Raw genomic sequence first — 15,733 nt, 5'->3', positions numbered from 1 at the left:
TGAGCGCACACAGATTGAACTGAGTGCTCATTCACTTAATAAAAAGAAAAGGAGTACTTGTGGCACCTTAGAGACTAACAGATTTATTTGAGCATAAGCTTTCGTGAGCTACAGCTCACTTCATCAGATGCATTCAGTGGAAAATACAGTGGGGAGATTTATGTACATACAGCACATGAAACAATGGGTGTTACCATACACACTGTAAGGAGAGTGATCACTTAAGGTGAGCCATTACCAGCAGTAGAGCAGGGGCGGGGGAACATTTTGTAGTGATAATCAACCCCCCCACCCACCACTGTTCCTCAGACGTTCTTGTCAACTGCTGGAAATGGCCCACCTTGATTATCACTACAAAAGGTTCCCCCCCCCTCCCTGCTCTCCTGCTGGTAATAGCTCACCTTAAGTGATCACTCTCCTTACAGTGTGTATGGTAGCATGTTCTCTATGTATATAAATCTCCCCTCTGTGTTTTCCACTGCATGCATCCGATGAAGTGAGTTGTAGCTCACGAAAACTTATGCTCAAATAAATTTTAGTCTCTAAGGTGCCACAAGTACTGCCTTTTTTCTTTTTGCGAATACAGACTAACACGGCTGCTGCTCTGAAACCTGTCACTTAATAAAGATTATGCACTCTCTCCAGCTAGCCTAGAAGTAGGTTGGTGCAAGAGGAATGAATAGAGTAAAACCCCCAATGTTGAAACAGTAAATAGAACAAAGATATTTTTCACGCTGCTCACAAATACTGAGAGTTTATTTTAATCAAGGCAAAACAATGGAAACAATTCTGTCTGTTAGAGGAACCAGTCATCCTCTCAGGGTAGAGATCTTATCTACTAATTTTCTCTTGAGTAATATATACTTAATAAAACATTCTTTGATAGGCAGAATAGCAATATTGTAAAGTTTTCATTGGCTTGGAGTACAGTAGAGAATATTAATTTATAATTTCCAGTTATGTTTCCATTTAGTATTTGATCCAAAAAGTATATGAACTATATGTATATGGCAAACATCTCAAACACACATTCATTTTACATTTTTTTCTTCTCTTTTTGTGATTACATTTTAACAGTGAAATTTTCTGTCCTTCCCAGGAAGAAGAGTTGAGAAAAAGTGGGGAAGCAAAATACTTCCACCTAAATGATGACCTGCATGTTCTAATTGAAGTATTTGCCCCACCAGCAGAGGCATATGCCAGAATGGGGCATGCTTTGGAAGAAATCAAGAAGTTCCTTATCCCTGTTAGTATTGTAATCTTACACTGCTGTTTAATGTATAATCTAACCTAACCCTCTCTTAGGTTTTGAGGGATGTGTACTATAACTCATCTGAGAGATCATTTGCACTAGATGTGAATGAAAATATTTAAATTGTGATATTCCCATGTAAAGTAAAACATTTTAATATGTGTATATTAATAGGAAGGCAGCATGATTATTTGTGGGTAGGACACTGGACTGGGAATTAGGAAACCCGGATTCTATTCCTGGCTCTGACATTAATGTGCTGTGTGACTTTGGTCAAGTCACACCAGCTCACCATGTCTCAGTTTCCCCATCTGTAAAATGGGGACAGATACCTTCCTTTGGAAAGCACTCTTAGATGTATGGATGAAAATCGTTATATGTGAGCTAAGTTATTTATTACTGGTGATATGCCTGTTTCCCAATAACTCATCCTAATTATATTTTTGATTTAGCCACTTCTGTTTTAAAACTGAATATAATTTGGAGTTAGCTCATTATCAAAAATACATTGTCAAAACAAATTAGGTAGCAATTGAATTGATTTTTAAACCAGTTTTATATTCAGGTGTGGCAATATAGCTTTAAAGCAACTTTTGGTTTCTTAGTAGTAAAACACAAGGCAATTCAGATGTCCCTGGTAACTTGGGTTTCTTCATGTAGGCTGTTAAGGAAGTCCTTAGAAAGAGTGGGCAATATGCAGACCCATGCTTTTGCTTGCTGTTAGGTTGGGGTAAGAGGCAAATATGAGGAAATTTGCATTGCAATTCAAAAAGTAGGAACCATTACAAAATAAATAAATCTCCAATTTCAAATGACAACTGAGTGAAGGCAAATTAGCCATGGTTACCTTATCTGCAAATAAAGGTACAATATTAACAGTTATAAGTAAAAGGCCATAGATAGTAATAGCTAGATAATAAGAGGGTTATTTATCTAAACGTTGTTGTTTTGCCAGATGAAATTATCTTTAAGCTATAATGGCTTTCCATAAACGTATGCATGAACTTTAAGTTTACAAATAATTATAAGACAAAATATTTGAAAAATCAGTTCCTCCCCTTTACTTGCATGCTAAGATGTTAATTCAGGTGATGTTTTCTTTGGTACAGATTGTGTTGTGTTAGAGAGTACCTGAGCTGTTGCAGGAAAACACTGAACTCTTAAATCAGATCTTACTAGATAAAGAGCCTTCTTTAAAGATACTACCCACACAGCATTCTTACTCTTGGATTTTTTTTCCAAGTGTGAGCTATGGGACCTTACTTATTTTATTTGTCATCACTGAGAGTCTTCGTTGCATTGTTATGTATTTGATTTTGTTCTTAAGTGAAGCTGAAACAGAGTTTGCTCCCACTTTCAGTCCTCAGCACTGAAGTTTGATACACCTACATGATGTCTTTTATTTTTAATCCTGTTATGACAGGGGTGCTACTAAAATTGTGTATATAAAGTGCATAGAGAGTGTTAGTGCTCTGTGGTGCATGTAGAAGACAAACTTTACAATGTGAGTGACTCACCACATAGTGGAGATAAGCTCTTTGCTTGTCGAAGTTGATGAAATACTCTGACAAAAGTTGGCTTCTGGTGGATGTTATGTTTAATATTTGATTATGAAGCTCGAAAGGAGTCATTCAAGCAGGTCTGTATAGCTCAGTAGTTCTCTCTCTTCTGGACTCTGGGGTACAAGCACAAATTCCAGTGCCCACTTAGAGCCACAGCAGAATACCATTACCTGGAGCAGAGTGAACATCTTAAATGTCAAGAGAGACACTGGTGGTGCCTCGGGTTGGGGAGGTTGTACTGTTGCTCCAGAATGGAGTGGTTTTGTTACCCCAGAATTTGATCAAGCTAATTGGAACCTTATTGTGTGTATTCAGCCACCATGAATTAATGAAATATGGAACACTACATAGTTAAGAATTAATTTGAACAAGCAGGGCTTCTAGAGGCCAGGTCAAAAGTATCTGCAGGGTTGCAGTTTTGGCTAATCAGAATGGGAGGAGATTGAACATGTTGAGACTGAAATAGAATAAGTGGATGGGGTCCTTGAGTTCAGGCGCCTTTGATATAGAAGCTTATTATGACTAACAAACTACTTAACAAAACATTCCTAACAATCTTAAAGTTAGGAGAACTGATGAACCAGTACGGGTCACTATGAGGTATGTGATTTGTAAAAATTAGTTATCAGAAGACTAGATAATAGAGTGTACTTTAGAGTGAGCTCTCTGAAGCTATCCTGAGAGACTTTCCTGACACCGTACTCCCTGGTGGGGAAGCGACCAACCATTGCGGACCTGCTGTTAACTACTCAGTACCATCTCAGATTCTGTGTAATTGCTTGGGATGTTCTAAACTTATTTCTTGTGCTTAAATCTAATAAATAGTAGTTTTAGATCAGAGCACACTTGTATCAATTTTTCATCATCTGGAAGCGCTGTGTTCCCATTGATTTATTCCTGACACCACCTGGAGTGAAACAGTGAAGTTTCTACTGCTTTGGGTTCTGAAAACCCTGGGTAACAGTATGTTGGTGACATACTTTGGAGGAGGCACCATGTGCAAAAAGAAATGAAAATTCAGTGTCTTTGAAATTGGTGCAACTCAGCAGCGGATCCATACCTTCAAGTGCCTCTGGTGTGGAGGAGATTTTGTGTTTTGTCATGTAAGGCCTGGATGCAGCGTGGATGTCATTGGGTGTGTGGAACATCATATAGTTTCCAGTTTACTTTTGTTGCCTGATCTATTGGTTAGGTATTATTTAGAATTTACAATTTAACATGATGTGTTATTGCGCTGGTCAGCTGCCTCTAGATCATCTACAAAATTAGATTGAGGGCCACGGTGTATCAGAGAGACTCACACTTAGGGAAGGGAAGACCATTTCTGATTTTTGTAATAATTTTATTAGCACAATGAGCAATATCACAAACACTACAACCCAGCAAAATAGATAATACAGAATTCAGCATTCATGTACTCTCACCATTCTTTGTGGGGAGCCCAATAGTAGGTGAGATGATTCACAAGTTGTCCTTGGACTTGTAGGTTCCTGGAAATCTATCTGGGGTGCACAGGTAGAGTACTAACTTTATAATAGGTTATGACAACACTCCCTATTCCTCAGGCATATGCAATAGGGATTTCAACCTCTTTTCCTTACCTATGCATCCTCACCCTACTAATGTTTGGATACTCTTCTCCAATAGGTTACTAGGCCATTTACCTTAAGCTTATTAGCATATATGTTTCGTTACCATGGCATTATCTGCTGATGCTTCTGATTTTAAAATATTAAAAGCTGTTCCAAACAGGTATGTTGTGGTTACCTGTCAGCAGTTTAGGATCAGTTACTTAATGCAGCACTCTATCTTGTGACAACTTATGATATAGGGTCACTTACTGGTTAGCTTATTATGTCAAATCTTTAGACCTTAGGCCTCAGTTAGTTTAGCTAAACTATTGGTTTTTGCGTTAGTGCCTTACTCCATACCTATACCTTGCCTAGCATATGTCTGTATATCTATAGCAATAACTGGTGACAGTTTGATGCTCTAAATGTGGGGTACTTCTTGGAGCATCTGTTCCTCTTGGTTGGCAGTACCTTCCTGTGCGTGCCCTTCCATATGTTTCTAAGGTGAGAGACACTCTTTGAACGCTGGCTGACTTCCAGTATGTTAGAGATTCTGCATCTGGAGACTCCAAAAGTTCAGACTGTCTAAAGGACTATACCTCAGTAGCTCTACAATAGCATTGTGTATACTTGTGAAATTCTTAGCAGTAATGGGAGCCTGTCTGCATGGGCTGGGAGTACACATGGTTTCCTATCTTGATGGCTGGCCGATCAGGCACACCAGTATGAAAGGAATCACTTGGATTTATCTGTAGGTATTTATAAAGTATCTTATCACCATAGTGTCTAAACACTAAACTAAACTTGCGTCAAATCTTGGATGAATGGAATACCACACAGCAGAACTTTCACTTAGAGAGTTTGCTGTCTCCAAGAACAGCTACTCTTGAATATTCCAGAGATGAGAGCAATCAGTTATGCTATCCTAATCAGATCTCGTGTCTAAATGGACAACCTGAGCATCATCTTCTAGATAAGAAGGCAGCAGATCATAACATCCTGTGTCGGAAAGTCCTGCAGTAGGCCATACTCACAAGGTATTTTGGATTGCCACTAATCCAAACACAATTACATTTAGTCAACAGATGATAAACCCTGTTTCTTGAATCAGGTAATGATGGAGTAGTGGGAGAAGATGGAGGAGATATTATTGACTAATCTAATGAACAAGAAGCTACCTGACCTGGCACCAACAGAAGACTGCTTGATCAGAAACACTGTCTCCATCCACTGGCAATGAAGGTATTTCCTCTGGTACAGCTGGAGCAAAGGCATAAATTAACCTCAGTGGAGAAGTTGTTCTGTGATTCTACTAGCACCATAAGAGATGAGACTGATATGATTCTCAGCTCAGCAGTGGCTGATCCTATCCTGCTGAGTGTGGAAAGATGAAGACTGAGAACCAGAGCAACCTTTCTCCTTTCCTCCCTAATTACATGGTTTACTTTTTTTCATAGCAGATTGTAAGAGATGGGATGGAACCTTGCCTGTGTTGAGTTCAGGTAGTACAAAATGACCTTTTGTTAGATCCAGGGTTAAGCCCATGTTGTCTTAAGATCTCTTAGCTTTTCAAAAGGAATCTACCAGAAGGACTAAAAACCTACATTTTTAAAATGGAGTATTCATTTTGTGTAGCACAAGAGAGAAGCTGTCCACCTCCTAAAATCCAGTCAAGCTAGGGTTTTTTTTTCAGTAGCAGTGGGTAACCTAATTGTGGTTTATTTGCTACGAAGCCTGGTGTGGCTTTCCTGGCAAACTGAGCTATCACTTGTCTTTCAGGAAAAATAATTGCACTCCGACACTCTGGTTATAACCTGTAGCTTGCAAACATTATTCTTTCTTAAAATCAAATCAAACTCTGGCTTGCAACAACTACAGCTGCTGCTGCTAAGTTTGCAAGGCTCTAGAAGTTGCTAAGTAGACACTTGAAAGGCAGCCAACCCACAATAAACTGACTAGTACTGAAAACTCCAAGCCCAACCTCTCTCTCTCCTCTCAAGTCATCATAACTCCATGATCCAAGCATTAGCAGAGAACACTTTTAAGATTATGTTCAGCCCTAGGCATAATCAGCAGCATACGTCTCCACAGTTCCAACCCTTTCTCCCCAGAAATAGTCTTTGTGGCTGAAATGAAGGCCTAATTCATTCCCCTCTGACTTGAGGCTTTGGTCTGTTGTACGGATTGCATTTTCTCCTGCTTCTGCACTACTCACATCTTCTCGTTCCCCTTCTCTTCGCAGCGGAGATCTTCTTTTTTTCTTCTTTCCCACTCAACTGTCTGATCTCCCTCCACCCGGACTGGGAGGGCAGTATCTTTGTGCCTGTTATCACTTAGCCCACTCCAAGCATTTCTTCTTGTCTGTCAGGCAGAAAGGAAACCTGATACTCTTTACTTGCCCAGATAACATTTACTATTTCATTTTTTGTATTACTGTTGCTCGCAGGAGGATTCTTCTCAGTCTTTGTTGCATAATATAAGGTATTGCCCTTCATTCTCTCTGCCAACTGCACTATTAATCATGCTTTATATTTTGAGGTATCATTTGAGATGTCTACTCTCCAGGAGTAATTTATGGTGCAGACGGTATCTTATTAAAAATAAAATAAAATGTATATACCTGTAATTCTGCTTCTTTGAAGATTTCAATTCACCTTTCTGACTGCACTTTCAAGAACTGACAGAAAGCTGTTTAGGAGGCAGTGGCATTGGCACAAGCTACTGCCTCCCCTAGCACTTCCATTTTTTGTGTTTTACCTTAGACACTGACATTTTGGAAGGATTCATATGGGAGCCTTATGCTCGTCTATCAGTGCCTTGGTGGATGAAGAATGTGAATTTCAAGCTTCTCTCATGTTTGAAACTACAAGAACCAAGAAAGTCCTGTGAAATATAATTTAAAAACAAGCAGATTACAGATTAGTATCTTACCCTTTTAATTTGCCTTTTAAAATGGACTGTAGAGAACTTCCTACTTACACAAATATACCCATGATTCTTGTTTTGTTTCCAGAATAAAGACTCTAAGAAAAAGATAGATTCATTGAATTAAGGCCAAAAGGGAACATTAGATCATCTAGGGAGTCTGGCCTATTGCAGGCCAATCTTCCCTCCCAGTTACACCTGAATTGAGCCTATAACTTCTTCCTGAAAGGCATCCGGTCTTGATTTGAAGACCTCAAGAAATGGGGATTTCCACCATTTGCCTTGTTAGTTTATTCCAATAATTAATCACCCTAATTTAAAATCTGTGCCTAATTTGAATTTGTCTGGCTTCTCTTCCAGTTATAGATTCTTGTTAAGCTTTTCTTTGCTAGATTAAAGAACTCTTTAGAATCCTGTATTTTCTCCCTGTGAGGGTACTTATGCTGTAATCAAGTCACCTCTCAATCTTTTTGATAGCTAAACAGCTTGAGTTCTTTAAGCCTCTCACTGTAAGGCAATTCTCCAACCCAATCACTTTCTACACCCTCTCCAGTTTTTCAATATCCATAAAACCAGAACTGTGTACATAGCATTCCAGTATTGTCTAACCAATCTCATATACAGAGGTAAAAGAATTTCCTTAATCCTATTCACTACTTCGGTTTTTATACATCCAATGATCACATTATCCCTTTTTGCCACAGCATTGCACTGGGAGTGCATGTTGAGTTGCTTGTCCACTGTAACCCCTAAATCTTTTTTTAGTCACTGCTTTCCAGGATACAATCCCTCATTCTGTAGCTATGGCCTGCATTCTATGTTCTTATATTTGGCCATATTAAAATGTATTTTTGTTTGAATGGCTGAGTTTACCAAGCGATTGAGATCTTACTTTACGATGGGAAGTCTTTGTGTCCTCTGCAATTTTTATCAACAGTAGTTTTATATTTATTTTACTACTGATGAAAAATTTTAATAGCGTTGGACCTAGTACCGATCCCAACAGAACCCCACTAGAAACATTCCCATTTGATGATGGTTCTCCATTGACTACTGTGAGATCTGTCAGTTCTAAATCTATCTTGAACCGTTTTAGTGTGCTTTATTGATAATGTGTAGTACTAGTATTTTAACCTGAATATTGTGCGGTACTATAAACTGAACTGCATATCTGTAATAATCATCAACCAAACGTAATCTTATCAGACAAACCCAATTTTATTCTTTGAAATCTGTCCATAAAACTTTGCTGGCATTACTTATAGTCCTGTTGTTTATCAACTGAATCCCATATCCGCTTCTCCATTTTGTTCATGATTGATTTCAGGCTAATCGGCCAACAATTATCCATGTCAGCAGGTTATCTGAACACTTGAAATTAAATACTTTCTACCTTTCTTCATCATTATGAACAATTTTACCATCTCTATCTAGTAATGAGCCTATACCATTGCTAGGATTTCTTTATTCCCAGTATACTTTAAAAAGTGGTCCTGATTGTTCTTAGCTCTGCGACCCATGGATTTTTCCCTGATGTCTTTAGCTTCCCTTATCAATTTTCTAACTGCAGATTTTGATTGTTCTGTTTCCCCTTTTCACCCACTTGTTATACAGTATTCTTTTGATTTCTAATTCATTTCATTACTGAACTGGGCTGGACTTTTAGCCAAAGTTGGTCTCATTTTTGATTGTGGAATCAGCTTTTTGGCCACCTGATAAACTTGTTAAAGAACTTCATATTTTAATTTTACATTTCTGTTTACACCTTCCCTCCCAATTCGCACAGAATTTTCCTCCGTTTGAAGAATTATCCCTTTTGGAGTACTGTGTGTGTACACACACACACACACACGTACACACACACACACACACGACAGATGGACAGCTGTGTCCCCTCAATTCTCCTACCTGGGGTGCCATTTACAGGGCTTTGCTGTGAGAGTAATTGCTCCTGGTCTGCCCACACACAGCATGTAAATCACCTCCAGCTATACTGTAGAAGTATTTTAGCTAGCTAGCCAGCCAGCCATGAACTACATTGCAGAGCAGCACCAGCAAATCCCAGTCCCAGAACACACACTAAAAGCCTAACTTAACACGCAAGTGAATTCAAATCAAAGATTTCTCTCACCACATGCTAAACAGTCTTATTGGCTGGAATCCTTTCAGCCAGGATCCCTCGTTTGGTTTAGTATTGATTTCCTTGTCCTTAGGTGGTGGTGGTGATGCCATGAGTAGAGATGAAGGGAGAGATCATTTGGGGAGTCTGTTCCTCATTTTTATCATTTTTCTTCTCTTTAAGAATCATTGCCAGCTGGGGTTCAGGCAGGGGTCAGCACCACCCTGTTGCATGATGGACACTTGACAAAATTACCAGACTTAATGACATAGTGTCATAGATATTCTGGCAATGTGTTCTATAATTTGGCGACCCAATTGGCGTTCCCAAATGACGCTCTTGCCAAGTATTGCACTAGAGAATCCTTCAGTAGCTCAAACCTCTCAACTCAGGCAGCCAAACTTAACTTGTGAATTTTTTTTAGCTAACCAGATTTGAATATTCTTCATTCAGCTCACAGATCTGTCTAAACTCCTTTTTTCTCACAGCCCTACTGAAATATCTGTAAAAAGAAAAGGAGTACTTGTGGCACCTTAGAGACTAACCAATTTATTTGAGCATAAGCTTTCGTGAGCTTATAAACTCATGAAGTGAGCTGTAGCTCACGAAAGCTTATGCTCAAATAAATTGGTTAGTCTCCAAGGTGCCACAAGTACTCCTTTTCTTTTAGTGAAAACAGACTAACACAGCTGTTACTCTGAAACCTGAAATATCTCTGTCGCTTTGATCATATCTTCCACAAAGTCAGGTATGACTGATTCAGCATCTCTATCCATTAAGGCTTGGTGATGGGTCATACAATGCTGGATGAATAAATCACCATAACGATCTTTCAGTCACTTTGAAACACTTTCACGTTGGGCTAGTATTACAGATGTCCCTTCCGATGTAAATCCCATAATTTTATCCACGGGATACTTGTTTTGGTCCTTTTCCAAACTGCGAACAATGGCTGCATTCAGATTTTCAGCATTACATCGTTCAGCTATTTCAATTAAGCTCATAAACTTGAAGCGAATTTCACTTGTGTCAACATTCACAAAGTAACGGTACATAATAAGCTGACTCTTGTCACTGTGGTCAGTACTGGGTGGGGGGATAGCTCAGTGGTTTGAGCATTGGCCTGCTAAATCCAGGGTTGTGAGTTCAGTCCTTGAAGGGGGGGCATTTAGGGATCTGGGCCAAAAATTGGGGATTGGTCCTGCTTTGAGCAGGGGGTTGGACTGGATGACCTCCTGAGGTCCCTTCCAACCCTGAGATTCTGTGATACTCTCATCACACATTAAGTTAACAAATGGAGCATTTACTGCTGCTTTCAGTTTCACCGTAAAGGTAGTCACCTAAATCGTCAGTGTTTCTTGCTACAGTTCTGGCACTGCAGTGCAGTCTTTGAAAAGGAGAACATTTTGGGTCAATTTTTTTGGCAATTTCTTTGAAGATGCTACCTGCTCTAAATGGCAATTTGGCTTTTGCTAAACTGTAGGCAAGGCAAAGATCATTCTGTGCATCTTTGACATTCTGGTTAAAGTCAGTCATTGACTTTACCTCTCTATCTCTTTTTGATGTGGCCTCCTGAGTGAATTTGCTTCTCTACACTCATGGTGTTTGAAGTCTTGGACATTTTTTTTGCACCACTTCTCAGCATGGTTGCGAGCTACAGTTGACTTGAGCAGTTTCATTACTTGGCCACACTTTGGGCACTCCATAAAACAATCTTTGGGTCTTTGGAACATAAAATATTCTTTTCCCAAGCTGGGTTGAATGATTTTTTTTTTCAGCGCCATGTTGTGCAGGTTCTTTTCCCCACTGGAATGAGGGGGGAAAAACTCTCTCAACGTTGATTTGAACATAGCTAACTGTGATGGGTCAGGTCACACAAACCCCCTTGGGAATGGCCACCTGGTGTGCTGGGACTACTACTGAGCCCATTTTCCCTAGCAGCTTGGGCCTTCAGTACCTTGCCTGGTTGTGCCAGACACACTAGCCTGCTACAAACACAGACCCAGGTCTGAACCACGTCCCCCCAAAAGCTGCAGGCTTACCTGGAAAAAACGCTTAAGAAGTGCTCCTGTCTCCAGCACCCAGATACCCAGTTCCCAATGGGATCCAAACCTGAAATAAATCCGTTTTACTCTGTATAAAGCTTATACAGGATAAACTCATACATTGTTTGCCCTCTATAACACTGATAGAGATGCGCAGCTGTTTGCTCCAAGTATTAATACTTGCTCTGACTTAATAAGTAAAAAGTGATGTTTTTAAATATAAAAAGTAGGATTTAAGTGGTTCCAAGTAATGACTGACAGACAGAACAAAGTAAATTACCAAGCAAAATAACAGAAAAACACAGAAGTCTAAGCCTACTATAGTAAAACACTAAATGCAGGTAAATCTCACCCTCAGAGATGTTCCAATAAGCTTCTTTTACAGACTAGATTTCCTCCTAGTCTGGGTCCAGCGATCACTCACACCTCTGTAATTACTGTCCTTTGTTCCAGTTTCTTTCAGGCATCTCTTTGGGGTGGAGAGGCTATCTCTTGAGCCAGCTGAAGACAAAATGGAGGGGTTTCCAGGGGCTTATATAGTCTCTCTCTTGTGTGAGTGGAAACCTCTTCTCTCCTCCTCCCTCCCCCCGCCGCCCTCCCCCCTGTGTAGCATTACAGCTACAAGATGGAGTTTTGGAGTCACATGTCCATGCATGACTCAGTTCTCAACAGGTCGACGCCATTGCCCACTTGTTAGCCCGAACGTTCCCAGGAAAGCTCAGATGTGGATTGGTGTCTGTCAAGGTCCATTGTTAGCTACGTACTTCCATTTACTTGAATAACCCCTTCACGTTATGTTGACCAAATCTGCCTTAGGTGCTTTCTACAGCAAACACTTTAAATACAAGCATAGAGCCAACGCGCATAAGTTCAGATATAAAAATAATACATGTATACGAATAGGACGAATACATGCAGTAGAATGTAACCTTTGCAAAGATATGTTACATGGCATATCTAGCATAAAACTTGTGTCATACTTACATTTATAAGCATATTCTGTAAAGCATTATAGGGTGCAACATCACACTAATGCTTTGTCTGATTGGATAACAAAGCCTCTTCTTTTTTTGTGTCAAGATTCTACAGTAACCTATTTCACTTTATTCTAATCAGTGAAGCAAAACTCTATCATGTTGCTACTGCCACATGTAGTATGGGAATTTTAATTCAGTAACTTTCAAGATAAAGATCAGTCTGACATGGTGAGGCAAAAACATGGAATACCCCCATTTTAAATCTTTTATTATTATTATTATTATTATTATTATTATTCTATCAGTACATAGTCTATTTTCTGTGAAGTCCAGTATGGGCTTTGTTTAAAAAATGAAAGTCATTTTTTTGTAGGATGGGGGTATTTAAATAAATATTTATCCTAAAACCATATATCCAGTGCATTGTTGTCACCACCTTTTTATTGTTCTTGGACATAAATGTTCATATCAAGTGTTGTTTTTAAGTTATACTTTCAAAAAAAAAAAACCCACACAGAAACTCAGTTCAGATACATTCAGTGAAAGGCCTGATCCTGCATCCATTGCTGTTAAGGGCAAAACTCACTGACTTCAGTGGCTGTAGGATCAGTATATTAAATTTACTAGAAAACTGTAATAGCATAAATTTGAACAATGGTGAAAAAAATTGTAGGAGCTACAAGAAAAACAGCATCCTGAAAATATGGCTTGAAAATTTATTTCAACAGCTTTTCACGGGATATTTTCAGATGTCTATAAAGAATGCTACATACTTTGTTACTGAGGGCTTAATAATTAGGGCCTGTTCTTAAATTCCTTTTGGGGAGTTTTGCATGATTGGTCCCTTGAGAACAATTTCTTGCAGGGGCTCAAGCAGCCCACCAAACTTCATGAACTCTTTCCAAATATTTTAAGTATTTTGACAGCTCTTCCTAGGGTTTGGCAACCCATTTTCAATATAACTTTTTTTTTTTGGTGACATCACTGTTTGTTAAAATATATTTTTAAAAATGTAATGATCCTCTGGGTTAGGGGAAGCAAAAGAGAAATTGAGGAGTTAAATAAAAATATTTGGATTCCACTAAGAAAAGGCAGAACCAATTTCATGTAATGTAGATCCGTATTCACAAGCTATGATCAGGAAGTACCATATTAGTAAAAGACCCTAAGAAGGGAACGCTTGTGGTGGTGGGATTAACTGACCTAACATAGTACGTACGTACGTACATACATACATACAGGAAACAGGCATCAGAAATGGGTGCCCTATTCCCATGTCTTCTGTCATCTCAATATGAAACAGTTTAACATAATGTTAATCAGGCTTTCCCAGTGTTCTGTATTTATTCTTTATTACAGTCATCCTTTTCATACAGCTGTTGCTGAAGTACAATTCTGCCTACACACAACTTGAAGGGCAGATTTTGGCCTTTACTGTGGAATAGTTACTTTCATAATGTAAGGAAAATATCCCATCAAGTTAAGTGGAAATCTACAGGTGCTGGGAATTCATTATAAATGCATTTCTTTAGCTTTAGTTCTGTCCTGCTTCTGTACTATAGCACTAATGGATAAGTAACCAATAAATAAATAAAGTGGGGGGGGGGTTGAATCAGAGGTTCCAGAGACAATGAGAGAAACTTAGATTGAAAATGAGAAACAGTGCCATGTAAGTCGTTGCCAGGGCTGCTCCTTGCTATAGATTTGGGCTATAATAGCATATGTATAGGCAGACACAGGGAGACCTCAAAAATGTTGCATGAGGCTAAATTCATTGTCTGAGGCACTCAAATACTGTGTTACTGAGTTCAGTATAAGTACCTAGGAAGATGTTTGGAAAGAGAATGAAGCCCTGATACTGCAAGGTGCTGAGCAGCTGCTATGAGCTTCTGAGGGCCCTCAACAGCCATTGACTGCACTGTGAGTTCAAGATACTGAGGACCTTTCAGGACTGGGCTAACTAACTTTAACTGAAGTTGATGGCATTCAGAAATGTTATGTGTCCCGAATTATTGTTGTGGATATGTAGGTAGGTAGATCAATAGATTAAAGCCTGCTATAACTGTGTCCTTGGGTTTGGTTGGTATAGGGTGACCAGATGTCCTGATTTTATAGGGATATTCCTGATTTTTTGGTCTTTTTCTTATATAGGTTCCTGTTATCCGTCTCTTCCCCTGCCCTCCCCCCCTCCCCCCCGGTCCTGATTTGCTGTCTGGTCACCTTAGGTTGGTATCAAAACATCATACAAAATAAAAGGTACCCCCACTGCATTTTATTGGGTTTGCAATTACTAAAAACTGTGTTTACACTTTATTAAATATGGAGGAAATTCTTTTGAATTATGAATACTTTTAAAAAATAACTACTTTTTACAGGGTTCACAGAAAATCAAAGTTCTGTGATCTGTACAGCAGTAGCAGTTCATTAATAAAAACTATGGGCCAGATTGCACCCGGGCCCTGCATGGATGCTTAGCTGTGGGGAGGGGGAGGAGGAGGGGAAGGTACCAGAAATTCTCCTCTCCTTCCCCACCTTTTGAATCTCTTTTTAGCATCAGACTTTCATTCTCTTTCTAAATATTTCTTTATGGCCCTCATTACTGCACAATGGGGGGTTGTTAGTTCCCCAGCTGTCACAGGGATGAGGCCTTGCCCAAGGTCACACAAGAAATCCATAGCAGAGGCAGTGCCAAGAATACAAACCTAGCCTCTCAGGGACTCCGAAGCACCATCACTAAGACCGTCCTACGATGATGCAGTTCCTGCTCCACTTTCCAACACTCCACACTCTGCTGACAGGGGGGGCTTGCTGGGCTGGGTCTCCTTGGGCACACAAGGGGCTGAGGAGGAGGCAGGGTCATGGCCTGCCTGCTGCTCAGATGCAGAAGGTGAGGAGCATGGCTACTACCCTGAAGGGATGGGGCTGTGGGCATTCTAACCCTGTGTGTCTGGGATTATGCTCCCATCAGGTTTAATGCCCCCTGGTGCTCCCGCTGAGGTGGCCCTGTTCTACATAGCCTACCAACATGCGACAGTGGGTAAAAGCAGATAATTGTGTAGGGACCTATTTCATTACAGAGACCTGCAATGCCAACAGCTCGAAAGAACCTCTTTCTTCTTCACCTTCTAGCACCTCAGGCAGCTCCACGTCCCTGCTGGTGGAGGCAAGGTGCAGCCAGGCAACTCTGCAGGCACACTGCTTCCATCTGCAGGTGCAGGCCCCCCTCCTCCCTCCCCCCCCGCAGCTCCCATTGGTCATGGCGTCAGTGCTTGGAGCGGGGGG

The 15,733-nt window shown here is 40.0% G+C and overlaps 1 protein-coding gene across 1 annotated transcript in view; it reads left to right on the top strand.

Moving 5' to 3' along the window:
- Positions 1-15,733, top strand: part of KHDRBS3 (KH RNA binding domain containing, signal transduction associated 3) — a 193,332-nt gene that overhangs the window by 81,699 nt on the left and 95,900 nt on the right. Inside the window, exon 4 of the mRNA XM_073330059.1 lies at positions 1,100-1,246. Within this exon, the coding sequence (XP_073186160.1) occupies positions 1,100-1,246 (147 nt within the window). The remainder of the gene's footprint in view (positions 1-1,099; positions 1,247-15,733) is intronic.

The sequence above is a fragment of the Lepidochelys kempii genome, chromosome 2, assembly GCF_965140265.1.
Source record: "Lepidochelys kempii isolate rLepKem1 chromosome 2, rLepKem1.hap2, whole genome shotgun sequence".
NCBI lineage: Eukaryota > Metazoa > Chordata > Testudines > Cheloniidae > Lepidochelys > Lepidochelys kempii.
This window is presented reverse-complemented; position numbering and strand designations above follow the sequence as displayed.